The 14,192-nt window shown below is 40.4% G+C and overlaps 1 protein-coding gene across 1 annotated transcript; it reads right to left on the reverse strand.

Moving 5' to 3' along the window:
* Window positions 1-703: 703 nt before the first annotated feature.
* Window positions 704-6,514, reverse strand: KRT20 (keratin 20). Its single transcript, XM_075116597.1, has 8 exons — window positions 5,994-6,514; window positions 5,141-5,223; window positions 4,773-4,929; window positions 3,989-4,150; window positions 3,781-3,906; window positions 3,405-3,625; window positions 2,432-2,472; window positions 704-1,781 (listed from the first exon to the last, which is right to left on the reverse strand). The coding sequence occupies exons 1-8, from the start codon at window positions 6,414-6,416 to the stop codon at window positions 1,684-1,686; spliced, it is 1,311 nt and encodes a 436-aa protein (XP_074972698.1). The 5' UTR covers window positions 6,417-6,514; the 3' UTR covers window positions 704-1,683.
* Between the last annotated feature and the right edge of the window lie 7,678 nt (window positions 6,515-14,192).

Raw genomic sequence — 14,192 nt, forward strand, 5'->3', positions numbered from 1 at the left:
CTATTATATCAAACTAAGGATAATGATTTCTGTATTTTGCGCTTTTTAGAATATAAATCTAAAAATCAAATATAGCTCTTCTGGTTGCAGGTTTAGGCATGGACACCCTTCAAAACCAATATACTTTTCTTTTGAAGTTCTTTTAGTAAACAGAAAATTGTTTTTTCTTTGTCCTTTGTCCTGGCTTAATTATATAATTGGATTTGTCAACTGAAACGCATTCATTTTTAATTTATCTACAGCCAGGAGCATGGGTGCTTTTTTTGGGCAGAAATGTGTTATGAGCAGTAGATCAAAGGCTGAAGTAAAGCATTTCATTTATGTAGAAATGAACTGACAGCCTGGTATCAGTGACTCATGGTAGTGAAAGTGATGGATTATTTTCTTTGGCAGCTGATTGCGTACAGTAAATAACTCACTGGACAGGTGAGATTTCAAAAGGAAGCGTCTTCTGTGTTGATGTTGTCAAGAGGAACAGGCAGGCTCCCTGGCCTGGCGGGCGGGTGTGGCGCGGGAGGCTCGTATTGCCTGGGACAGGGCCCGGGCACTTAACTGGGAGGGGAAGGTTTGGTAGAGGTGGTGGTCTTTTGATTTCTGAACTGAGAGGCAAGATTTATTCTTATTGATAAAATTTCTTTGCTTGCTACAGTCCCCGGTGATATAGAAATTCACAGAGAGTAAAAAAATAATAAATAGGCTTCTTCAGTGTATTTATTAATTTTAATTTATTGTGAAATGCAAATTGACACTTCTTATTTACTTGAAAATCAGTTTTTACTGAAGTGAAGCCGCGTTGCATTTGAGTGGTAGTTCAAGTTCAGAAAAGGTGCACTGACTTATCATTTGAATGCATTTTTAAAAACAAATCTACTTGAAATGTACTAGTGCATAAGTGAAAAATAGATTGCTAAACTTTGCATTGCAGTTAAACTAACATAGAGAGCGTATTGTCTATATCTGATAAATTCTTTTTTGTAAAGTTTTGATGAGGTGTCCATCCAGGTTCAAGAAATAGCAGCTCTCTTCTAAAAGCTTGTAATTTATTAATACATTGAAAGTGTGAGAAATCTTAAGGCACCTGATGTTGAAGCAGACTGTCTGAAAAAACAAAGGACAAGTTCTCGGAGTGCCTTCAGAAGATCCGTTACTAGCCAGAGCTTGTTAAGCACATGAGCAAATATTGTCCCGTCTTCATCTAATGCCTTTCACCAGCTTAGTGCTTTGAAACTTCAACGGTAACTGCTTCAGTATTTTTCTAAGTTTAATTTAGATAATTTTAAAAGCTATAGTAAATTCATGCTATACGTCACTTGACTTTATAATTTTTACTGAGCAAGACTTTTAATGTCATTTTAGGACTCTGATATAGGTAAAACCAAATACTTCAGGTTTCATCTGTCTTGGAAACAATTATACATTTCTAACAGGCTGATTTAGTCTTTTTTCATCACAGTATTTAGTCACTCTGCAAGCAAACTCCAAATCCTGTACTTTGTAACTTACTGATTTTTATTAACAGTCACACGCAAAAAAATAAAAATTGTTTGAGATTTGATAGTTTGGCATTTTTCAACCCTTCTGGGTCATAGGGAGAATTAGATTGATTCTTTAGGAAGTTTAATCTTGTAGTTTGGGCATGAGCGCCAAGAAGCTCAGAGGCCGCCTCCTCCCTGCTGGTGCCATTTACAGCTTCTCTTCAATCTCGTTCATCTGAGTGGAGACAACCTTGCCATCGACCACCTCTTCAACAATTGTCTTGATCTTCTTAATTTTAGTTGTTTCTGGTAATGAATGGACAGAGGATTAACTAAATGCAATGTATACTGACAGATGTACTAGCAGCAATTCCACCAGTGAGAAAATAGAAGGCGGCATCTTTTCAATGCACAGTTACTGTGAAGTAAACTTTTGGGGTACACAAGATAGGGTTTCTCTTCCTTTGAACATGCTGTATGTTACCCATAATACTATAGTGGACATTGTGTTGAATAAGTCTCTATCCCTCCTGATAGTTTTGCTTCAGTTTAGCACAAACTTGTAGACCTAAAACCTAGGAATACTCTTACACTGAAATGGATAGTTTTGCTATTAAACTAGACACTTTATTTAGGAGCCTAGTCTCCCTGTGCAGGCAGTGGAGAGAGGCAGATGCTTCTGAAGCCCTCCAGAAGGTGATTCAATAATTCTCTGTCATTCTCTTGACTCTTTGAGGAGTCCGGGGTTTTACCTTGGGCACCTGAACTGTATACATAAAACGAGGTTTTCTACAATCCCTGTAGGTTATCTATTCAAACAGTTGATTGCTTTCTTGATGTAAGATTCCACTGGTTGATTATTTGCTCTGCAACTGTGTTGTTTTATATCGGGCTACTTAGTTCCCTAACATTTCAACAGGCTGCCATCAAAAAATAAGGAAGTTGGTGTGACATACCTTTTTCAGGCTGTGGTGTAGGTACCTCCACTTGGGAATGTCTGTTCAAATTATAAATTAAAAAATATAAATATATGGCACCTAACATATTGAAGAAACATTCTCAAACATTTCTTGTACTTTTAATCAAGACAAGGTAATGCCCTTGCATCACGACGTTTACCCAGCTGTTTAAATGAGGGTTTTTTTTGTTAAAATAAAACTTGCTAAGCATAAGCTATAGGTGAAATTAACTTGCAGACTCATTTCTGCAGTGCTGTGACTTCAGCTCATGCAGATAATCCCCAATCTAGTTCCTGAGCCAGAAGAGCTGGACAGGCAGAATCTTGGGGGTAAATACCACTCTCTGCTTGCCCCACTTCCATAGATGTCTGCTCTCTTTTCACTGCAGACCATGGGCTACCGGACTATTTAGTGTCAGCTCACTTGGATCTCTTCAAATTTTTAAGTAGCTTGGCTGCTAGTGACACAGGTAGAGCCCAGCATAACCCAGGGCAGGCTGCAAAACTTGCCAGGGCGGCAAGAGGAGGTCAACATGCTCTTGCTGAGTCCTGCTTTAGTGTGACCACATGCTGCGTTGTCTAAACCAGGTTAACGAAAGTCTAGCCCAGGTTAGCCCAGGCTGGCAGAAGCTACAGTCATTACAGTTATGGACAAGTCGATCCAAAATGAAATTACTGGTGCTTATGGAGTGTGAACATCCATCCAGCTACTCAGCTCGCAAAGAGTAACAGTATGTATCTGTGCGGAGGCTGGCAGGGACAAACTCAACCAACTTCCACAGCAGCTTCTGAAACTGAGCACGAACTGCAGCCTGCTCTGAATCTACCGGACAACAACTTCCCCCATCCCAAACCAGTTGGAAAGTGGCAGATTTTACACTTTTGCCTTCAGTGAATATAGACAGTATTTGCAATGTTGTTTGCTGTCATACGAAACTAAGCCAACAAGCAAGGTGCACGTATTCCCTCACCCGCTGTCCTCTCCTTCCAGCAGACGGCGGTACGTGGCGATCTCTATTTCCAAGCAACTCTTGATATCCAGCAATAAACTGTACTCCTTACTCTGACCCTCCATGTCAGCTCGGAGTTGCCTCAGCTGAGCCTCTAAATTGGCAGCTTCTTCCTGTATTTGGGTTAGCTGATAACCATAACGTGCTTCAGTTCGAGACAGAGTGTCTTCTAATGCCTTTCTCTACAGCCAATGAAAAGGACAGAGATGTATTATTCAAGAGGATACATTTTTGTGTTAAAATGATGTTTTGACTGAAAAGCCTCCCACTTTCTATTTTTATCTGTTTAACTGTCTACTAAACATTGTCCTTATTTCAAGTACTCTTTATTATTTACCTTGTTAATCTGGGACTGTAATTCTAGCTCCAGACCATGAACGATGGGCCTCCGCTCGTTGATCTCTCTCCTTTGGGCTTCCAGCTGTTCCATGTGGAGTTCTATTTCCTGGTTCAGTTCTTCTGTCTGAAATGCCAAAATGGAGAGACTGTAAACTGCAACTAGATGTGGCTGAGGTCCTTGCTGATGTGCAGGTGATTGACCTTACCTGCTTTTCAAATTGTTCTTTGGCTTTTTGACAGTTCTTTTCTGCCATTTCTTCATATTGCTGTCTCACATTTTCCATAATAGTTGCAACCTCAACTGTTGGAGCAGCATCCACCTCTGTGTTAGCTGAGCTGCTCACCTGTTTGTGCAGTCTGTCAACATCCTGCAGCAAGGAGGATTGCATTAGCATCAGCTACAGGGAACTTTCAGTCCTGAATATTGGAAGCAAATTCAAAATCTATAGACAGAGAAGTAATTCTTAAATAGCACCTCAGGGCAAGATAACTTAATGTCCTTGTAAATACTGTTTAGTGTACCTCACGTTGGACTTGACGCTCTTAAAAGGTCTTTTCCAGCCTAAATGATTCTACGAGTCTATGATTCCGTGTTAGAACATTTTACTGATTTTGTAGCAACAAATGCTATATCATAGACAAACTTATTACAAAAAAATTATTTCCTCAGGACTAGATCTACGGAATGAGTGTAGAAGTGATGGTTCCCATTTGTGTAGGTCTTTGCTCTGCAGTGAGTCGAATCACTCTCTAGGCTCTGTCTGGTTTATTGACTGTCTCTCGGTTAATTATAATAGAACCATAGGCGCATTCACATAGGTAATTTATGAATAGGTACCTAAATTTTGACGTGCTAATCTTGAGCTGAATCCCACTGTAAGTGCAATATCTGTTCAGATTAACTATGAAGCTTTCGTTATTCCTAGTGAGCCTGAGTTTATGTATGCCACTTTAAAAAATCCCTCCCTGACAGTGTTTGGCTGCTCTCACCTCCTCATGGTTCTTCTTAAGAAAAGCTAGTTCTTCATTCACACTTTCAATCTGTGACTCCAAATCAGATTTTGACAAAGTCAAGTCATCACGAACGTGGAGGAGTCCGTTAATGTCACTCTCGACATTTTGCCTGAGCAGCTGTTCATTCTCATACCTGTAAAACAAGGCTTGTTTTGTCATTATGAAGATGCAACTGTTTGATGTGTTAGAATTGGTAAGTACTACAGCCTTAGTTGTAAAATTTTTCTTTTTATTAAACTTTACATTAGAAAATGTTTACTTCTCAGCTTTGATACTAATAACTAGAAGTTTTCATGAATAAGAGGAGCATGAAAGAGAATTTATGAAACTATCATGGAACTTACTTCAGTCTAAAATCATCAGCAGCCAGTTTGGCATTGTCAGTCTGCAGGACAAGCTTTGCATTTTCCAGCTGGGCAGCAGCAATCTAAAAAGGAATGGTTGAAAAGTGACGAATCTTTGCACATAAATGGACAGTTGATCCTTTTCTGGAAATTAATACTGCATGTGGGCTTCATCTTTCTTAACTTTATCTCCCTATTAGTCATCTAGGTTTAAGCTAAGTTCCCTTTGAAGTGCATAGAAGGAATTAGGGTTATCCTAAAGGCAAATTATCCTGTCATAAAATAGGTATATAAAATAGTTAGGATGAACTGCTCTCTGGAAAGGAACTGCTTTTAAAAGATGGGAAATAGAACCGCTGAAGAGGGGAAAGATTTAAGGAAGGTCACTGGAAACATATTTTGACAGATCTCTCAGCTGATTGCTGGGGGAATGTTTTATTTTTATAGTGGTAATTTACCATTTCAAGTAGTGATCTATTATTTTTTCTGAGCATTTGGCTGTCTTTTCTAAAAAAACCTCTTTGAAATCCACAGATGCTAAACTATATTTACATATGTATATTACTGTCTGGTTTTTCACTAATTAAAACCCCCCATGGCAAGTAGAATAGAACTAATTAATTTTGATTCAAAGATTTTTCACATATGAGATTACTTATATCTGAAGACTTGTATCTAGTATTACAAATTGTGTAAAATCTGTCACTAATTTGTATCTGATCAAACCAAAGCATTTATTTTTCTTAGCTGAGAAAATTGCAATTTGGAAAAGTACATTTTCTACAGCAGATTATTATCTGTCTCCCCAATAATTGCAATTCATATCTTTATAGATGGCTATATGTTATCTTACCTTATTTTGGAGATCTTCAATTGTTTTAAAGTATGAGCTATAGTCACGCCTTACGACTGGGGCGTTCTGCTCATACCACTCCTTGATCTGCTTTTCAATCACAGAGTTGGCCTTTTCTAGAGAACGCACCTTCTCCAGATACGAAGCCAAACGGTCATTTAGATTTTGCATAGTTGATTTTTCATTGCCAGTGAGGAGCACACCATTACCAGTAACACTAAGCTGGAAGTTCCCACCGAAGCCTTGCCCGTAGTTGGTGCTGGTGGATATGCGGGTACCACAGCCGCCAGCTCCCCCATAGACGCTCGGTGCCTGGATCTTTTGGATGGCCGTTTTCCTGGAGGTTAAACCACTGACACTGGGTGCAGTAGGTTGGAGGTGGGTGCTTGACCCCCACTGAAAGGTTCGGTTAGAGAACGCCATTTGTCTTCTTCGTCTTCTAAAATGAAGCAGCTAAGCCTACACAGATGGAGCGCAGCCGAAGTGAGGAGCAGCCTGTGCTCCGTAAACCTTTATACCATGTTTCAAAGAGGAAGCGCAGTAGTGATAAACCCCACCTCTGTTGACACATCGTGTAACTGGTTTCAGCACAAATAGCACACAGCATATTGCCCCCACACTCCGTACAATGCAAAAGGGTTTTCATCTGTTCACCTGGGTTTGAGGAAAACTCCCCAGGTAGTTTGGCTCACTTTGTTATTATTTTGAACAAAAGATAAAACACAAATAAACTGTTGAATCATTTATAACAGTGTTCCTGCAGCCATACTCTCTATAGTCCTTTGAACAAACAAGGAGATTGTCACCCCCACGTGCGGTGTACGAAATTAAAATGAGAGTTGACTATATGTGACAAGCGACTTAAAATATTTATATTTGCAATCAAGTATGTATTTCTGTTGAGCAAGCAATAGTTTGGGCCTCGGGACAGTCTAGAACAGTGTATAAATTATTAGAAAGGAGGCATCTGTAAGTTCCGTGTTAATTTGTTTTATAGTAAGCACAAAACCATATACATACTGTAGTTGGAAAGTGAATGTTGTTGTAGTTATCTTGCACTGAATACGTATTCATTTAGTACCAGACACCTGTTAAAAGCTGAGCTCTAGCTTTCAGAAGAGTTGAAATTAAGTAGAAGGAGTTTTGCTTTTTCCATCAATAAAGTAATAGGAACAAGACTATTTGAAATCTTCACCGCCCACTTTATTTCATATATGAGATGCTGAGATCCGCAGAGTGACAGGAGGCGTTGAGATTAAGCTTCCAGCATAACTAGCTTCCATCCCCCCTGTGTGGCTGAAGTTAAAGCAAAGCAAGTGTCCCCCTGCCTCATCAATGCTCTAGACAGAGTCTACCAGCTAACGAGTGCCGCTGCTGGGCGGTCTGTCACAAAGCCGGTGTTATGTTCATTAACAGGAAATCAGTTGCCTTTGCTCAGAGGAAACGCAACAATCCTAATTGTAGCAAAGCTCCTAAACTGACTGTGGTGTATACTTTTGGTACAGAAAATGCAGAACTAAAATGGAAAGCAAGGGAAGAAAACTGATTGCTGAGGGGGTGGTTAGTGCTGCAGGAAGGCAGGTGGCAGGTGTGCATTGGGACGGTACGTAGCTGCAGTTCCTTGGGGCATCGCACTGACAGTGCTTTAGTGTATTATTAATGTGCAGCTAGTCAGGTTAGCACATATTGCTTGTGTTAGTGAAAACAGCTGCTGTATGTACTGATCTTCAACCTTGGGGCAAGGAAATCGGTGAGACACCAAGCTTTGGAGGCATTAAACTGTATATTGGAAGCATCTTCAGGCTTCTGAGAACACCTAGCCTGGGCTAGTAGGGAATCGGTACTGCTAAGTTTTTCAAGGTATTGGGCTACAGATTGGTCTAAGTAGCACTGGATCCAGGCAGAGGGGTGAGCTGTCATACATAGCCATTCTGAAAATATGCATCTTCCCACCAAAAGTGATTGGCCTTCAAGGCAGAACTTTTTTGTAGGAGGATGCTGTGAATTGTCTTTGGACCTTGAACTTCTCTGCGTGTAACTGATAATGAAAAACATTTATGACAGTTGAAACCAAAGTACACTGGCCATATCATTGGGGCTGTCACTGTAGAAACTCAAGGTGGGCCATCTTTTTTTTATTAAAAATATTCAGGCTGAGCAAGAATCAATTATGGTAGTAGGGCAGAGCTTACACCTTTGAAGCTGTAAGAGGAATACAGCAAGAGATCCTGCTACAGTTACATCTCTTGGCTGTACATCTCACTGCCTAGATCTCTGGCAGTATTTACTGTAGTCTATTGAAGAGCAGACATTCTGCTTTGTCTTCTTAGTATTTATTAAAATTAGATCCCATGCTACCTTGATGGTAGTTTTTCTAACCATCACTTGATTATTCCATTTTTCCTTTTATTGAGCAAATGACAAAGGTTATTTGTTAGCTTTCATGTTTGCCTATAAATGCAACAAAATGTCATCACAGGCCTAGGTTGGCTTTTGGGGCCAAATTCCTAATCTTTGTATTCACAACTATCGCACCTCCGTATGGAGAAGCAGCTACGTAGTTTGAATATCAAAAGCTAATTGCGTGTGTTGTTAAATTAATGTCAGATGTTTGAAATTTACAGAAACTGGATGCTGTTTATAAATATAGGAATAACATAAAAATGCATTTCAGATGGATAGAGAAATAAAATTCACTGATACATAAAAGTTTCTAAACTTTTCTCTCACTGCACCTCACACAGTGACCTGGATTAAAGTGGACATCAGGAGTAGGTGGGACATTTACCTTGTGTTCTCGCTCTGCTACTTTAGGTCAAGCTGAACCTTCAACAACTATTTTTCCTCCAGGATCCTCTTGACTATTAAGCAAAAGCATTCAAGGCATATGCCATTGGAAGCACAGAGCAATAGCACCATGCAGACCTAGCATGAATAGATGCTGGGCTGAATTTTCTTAGCATTCATTTTATTTTTGTCTCCAAACTGTGTCCTGACAATTTCTCTGGTCTCATCATTTTGTATCTGCTTCTAGTCGAAAAAACAAGCTGGAGTATTTGCAAGAATATTTACTAAGATCAGGATAGGTATCGTTCATACCAGGGGTGGCTTTTGCTCCTGTATTTTGGTTCAATACATTTTTTTTCATGGAATATATCTTGAATGGTTGTACAAGTCACTGGAAACTGCAAGAGTGAACACCAAGGACTATGTCTATAGCAGTAAATGAAATGAAGGCAAGGCCCACAGATGGGCTGAAGGGCACATGGCTCATCATGGCTCATACCTGCCAAGCTGTTCACCTGCCATGTGGGAGTGGTCATCAGCCCCCGCTACCTCTTGAACTATGCCCAGGTATTATCTGGGCTGACATATTTTTATTGTTTTTTATTTTATTGGTTGTAACAGTAAGTTATCTACAAAGATGCTGAGCAAGCTAAAAATATGTTATCTGATATCTGCAGCTTTAATCAATGTTAAAGAAGTGCTGCTCACGCTTTGCTGACGTTTTAGTTGAGCTGGGCAGTTCCCAACTCCAGACTCAGTTGCAAATGCTCTGCGGAGGACAGGACTCGTATAACCCTTCCTTTCAGTGATGTGCTCGGTTGGAATGGGTTGCGTGTAGTCATCATAGAACATTCATAGCAACGCTAACAAATTGTTTGATTTCATGAATAAATTTCTCCTGTGGGACAGAACATCAATGTATTCTGGAGAGCAATGAAGATAAGTCATGCAGGGTTATGATAACATGCGCTTGCCATTTAGCATTACTCACTTTACGAAACAGTCATATGTAACCAGTCTTGAGAGTTCAAGAGGAAAAGACACACCCAGCTTCGGTTCTGCATTTACGCTGCCTTTAGGTGGAATGTATGCTTTTCTTTTGGCTGAGTTAAAGATTTAAATAAAAAGTCTTTTAGTTCAGCCTTTAGTGATGATCCATTCTAGGAGCGAACTCCAATGCCCATTTATTAGTCCCTGTAACTACATTGCTGATCTCGGTTTGAATTTTTTTGTTGTAAGAATCTGAAGCTGAAAGATCTCTGACAGCACAGTCCTGACAGGCCTTCCATTGTCCAGAGTGCATTCGGGGAAGAGGGGTTCCTTCTTCACTATTCCAGCCATATTCCAGTATTCAATATTTCTGTGTGTGAGAAATTTCCCTCCTTCTCTTCTTAACCTACTTGCGAGAAGTTACTTCCTGATTTATACAACTGCTTTACAACCAAGGGAACGGTTGTAAGATGAGCTTTCAGGGGAAAATCAGAGTCAGGTTTTGCTGTAGATGTGAGCCAAGAGCAGGTTTTTCTGAATGAGTGAAAAAAAGTGCTTAGGACAATTGTCCACCCTGAAAACAAACTATCTTTGCACCATTTGTTAATGCGAATGCTGCACCCTTGAAGACTGCTCTCTCCGAAGAGCAGAGAAAGTTGTTTTGTGTTTTGCTGAATGTGATCAGGTGAGAGAAAGGTCCAGATGATGATACTGACTCTGTAGGATTCACATAAGCCCTGAACATGCGCTGCACAGGATCTTAAGCTTTCTTCCTCACATATATAATTTTTCCTCATTTCCCTCTCCTTTTTATCTTTTGTCCAATGAAAATATTTGAATCATCAAATCTCTACACCTTATTTCTTTCTGCTTTGAGCTTTTGACCAGAGAGGTAAATTTAAAACATTACTTTAAATAGTGGGACACTTAAAGAAGCGTTCCAGATCTCGGAGTGGTGCATGAGCCGATGTGCTGGTTACGTCCTTCCCCAGCCACAGGCTGAGAATGGAAGTCAGGAGCTGCCTGTCCCGTCTTAGCTGCTCTGCTCGAGAGAATCAGATGTCAGTGCCAACAACAGCAGCTCCAGGCCATACAAATGAACCTTCTCTTTTTTCTCCCCTAAAAGTATCATTAATATCAGCTCTAATATAATCTAAAAGACTACCAGGCAGATCCTTCTCGCTTCTAAAAGTGGTGTGCAGCTGAGGTGTCAGTGGAATGAGAAACCCGGTAAGCCGGAGAATATTTCTCAGTTCCATAATGCTGGAATAGTTCAGTATCTATGAGAAAATATTACACGTTTATATGATTCCATAAGCGAATACTATTTTCATGGCCCTGTGCAAATCTGTGCACGCGCTGATAGTATGCCATGAAAGGTAAGTACAAGCGCACTGCATTGTGTGTATCCACATTTGTGTACATTTTTTTTGCCAGCTTTTAAACAAAAAAAATCCTTGTGGTTTCAGGGACCCGACTGGCATCATGCTTGGAACCCCCAAACCAGGAGGAAAATCTTAATTTTTTTTCAAAGGTCTAATTGCACTTCTAACTGCCAGGAGTTGCCTGGGCAGTTGCACGACTGCAGCTTTTCGTTTGGGGGCCACTGTGGTAAATCATCCCTTCCGTACGTTCTAGTGGCCGCACAGCCAGAAGCAAGCGATGGGTTGCTTGGGGAAAGAGAAGGAACCTGAAATACTACCCCAGCTTCAGGATCCGCGTCAGGCAGTCAGGTATCAAAAACCAGACACCCCCAACCCCCACATCTCAGTACCCCCTTTGAGAAGGTTGTGCGCTTCTAGGAACGTCGATTGCACAAATGCTTCCCCAGAAAGTTCCGGCTCAAATTGCCGGCTCGCCTTCGGAGCCGCGCCGAGGCCGCCGCGGGCCGGACCGGCTCCCGGGGCGGGGCGCGGCTTCGGAGCAGAAGCACGGCGTGGATATACCCGTTCGTCACTAGAGGCCACCACACGCCGCCTTAAAATTTGAGTTACGGGTACAAATCTAGTATCTGGGCGTAGTATTCGCTACAACGGGAGAATCCATGCTGGAACCTGACCACGGTTAAGGACATTCACATATTACATAACAGAATTTCACATATTACCTACTTTTCTGGTCCTAAATCCAGAAGAGAAATTTTTACGTAACTCCTGTGGCCAGACATTTAAAGTAATATTTATCTCCACAGCCACAAGCTGTAATTATGAGAGTCTAGCGCTGTGTATGGCAGTGAGTTTGTAAACAATGGCAACAAGAGTTATCTGTCCTTCTAAATCCTGAAAGCTGGATTTCTGAGGACGGGAATGTTCATTATCCCTTCAAATTATGCCCCTTTCTTTATGACTGATGCTTAAGTATCTTAATTTTTAGACAGCAATAAACTCTAGACATTAAAGAAAAGGATTCTGTGGTTTTTATGTTTGTTTTTTTTTTCCTGCATAGTAGCAATGCTATTTCCAGTGGAACATGTCCATTCCCAAAATGTCTTAGTAACTGGCTTAAGACTGTTCTGTGGTGAGATTAACTAAGAAACAGAGCCTGGGCATGGAAATGGCTTCCAAAAATCGATAGCTTGTCTCACCAATAAGGAATGAAAAAGTGGGGTTTTTTCCTGCACTGGTAACTTCAAAATCACTATTTCTGTCTACTTGCAGCAACATTATGCATTTCCTTCTCTGAAATTGCTCTGGCAAGAGTTGCTTCCACTGTCTTTGTTTTATGCATTTTATGCTTTAATTTCTTCTATGTGTGATTCGGGTGTAGATCTGAGCCAAAGCTGGTACTTTTTCTCTAAGAGTAGCAGGCTATTAACTTCTGTTCTAAAGAAGTGCCGTAGAGGTTGTCAGCTGCTTCAACTTGTTTGTTTCTCCTTCTTTTCCCTGCCTGCTCCAAATAATTATTCCTCTAAATTGAAATAAATTTTTTCTCAAATTATATTCCTCCCCAAAGTTCTGTTGCTTTCTGTAGAGCCAAATACCAGCCTATCAAATTAACTCCGTTTGACTTGTCCTTAGGATGTTGGAAAGCAAATTTACCCCTGGAGTCTGGATAGTTATTGAAAGCGTCTTCACCACAGCTGATGTTATGATTTTATGCCTGTAAGCTTCTGCTGCATATTCAGACTTCCAAAAGGCAAATTAATGTGTCCAGAAGAAGCAGCCATGCACCTGTTTCACCATTAGGTCATGTCTAGTACCATGAGCTTCTGTCATATGGGCAGTCTGAGCTGTTATCGATCGATGCTTATGTTTAACGTGGAATGTTTGCACACAATTCCTTTATACCAGCCCCTAGATGTGTGGCTCAAGTAGGTCATTTCAGTATAGTCGTACAATTAAAAATATAAAAATACAGCTTGAAAGGAAATGAAAAGTTTTACTGAGGAAGGAATTACGAGGAAGCGATACACAGTAAAAATTCCTTGTGATTTCACAAAGCCAAATGAGTCAATAATTGAGATGCTTTTGCTGTATAATTCAGGGCATGGGGAGGACAGGGGGTGCAGGCCTCTCAAGCATTATTCTTTCCTTGCTTCTCTGTTTATAGATCCTTCCCTTCTCTAAATGATTCATACACAGGAACAGGCATCTCCCAGCAAACTTTACAAACCTTTATAGGTCAGGGTGTGGACATTGTGAAATGTTTTACCAGCTCTTCTACCTATTCTCTCTGCTTCAACAGTAGCATGCAGACAGTGGTTTTAGCAGTGTTATAAATGCTGGATTTTCTTTTCTTCTCTTTCTGAAATGACTTCATTAATTTTGCCTCTGTATTAACAAGGTAGGCAGAAAGCAAAAATTTTGCATTCTATAGAAACATCTTATTCATAAATCAGAAGGAAACCTGCCAATGTGTGGCCACATCACCAGAAAGAATTTGTGATTAACAGCACAAACCAGCACTGCATTACCTCATTGCAAACTTCTTCCAGAGGATCAACAATTCACTTACCAAAGCTGCGTATTGTAATACACCTTAATAAGTTTTAACATTTCTACAAGTGAAATAAGCCGTGACTCATACACATTCTGGAGTGCATTCAAGTCTGTTATAAATCACGTTGGAGGATTATTTAGTGCAGGACTTCCTTACATGGCAGGTGAAACTGCAAGAAGTGATTTGTGCATGCTGATGGTTTCAGCCTCCTTTTATAGACCGTGAGTTCCCGTGTCTCGTTAGCTTGCAAAAGTATTGTTACATCATTCACTTAGACTTAGAAGTGACATTATCTCCTACTGATATATTTTTGCTCTCCTGTTCCACTTATGGGAAGTGGAATATATTCACTCTGAGCGTGTTATTTTTTATGCTACTTCAAAATTTTTAAATTGCAGTTTCTTTGGGCGCGGGTCAGTCACTTCCGTGATGTGGAAACAGCACTTTGGTGTGTGTTTAGTACAGAAGTAGAATAAATACCAG

This window comes from Phalacrocorax aristotelis, chromosome 23, assembly GCF_949628215.1.
Source record: "Phalacrocorax aristotelis chromosome 23, bGulAri2.1, whole genome shotgun sequence".
Classification (NCBI taxonomy): Eukaryota; Metazoa; Chordata; class Aves; order Suliformes; family Phalacrocoracidae; genus Phalacrocorax; species Phalacrocorax aristotelis.

Bases quoted from the DNA above. Each gene is read 5' to 3' on its own strand.
- KRT20 (XM_075116597.1), bottom strand. From the start codon at position 6,416: ATGGCGTTCTCTAACCGAACCTTTCAGTGGGGGTCAAGCACCCACCTC. The intron at 5,224-5,993 runs GTAAGATAACAT...ATTCCTTTTTAG, and splicing joins TTGAAGATCTCCAAAATAAG to ATTGCTGCTGCCCAGCTGGA. The intron at 2,473-3,404 runs GTGAGGGAATAC...TAATTTGAACAG, and splicing joins CTGGAAGGAGAGGACAGCGG to ACATTCCCAAGTGGAGGTAC.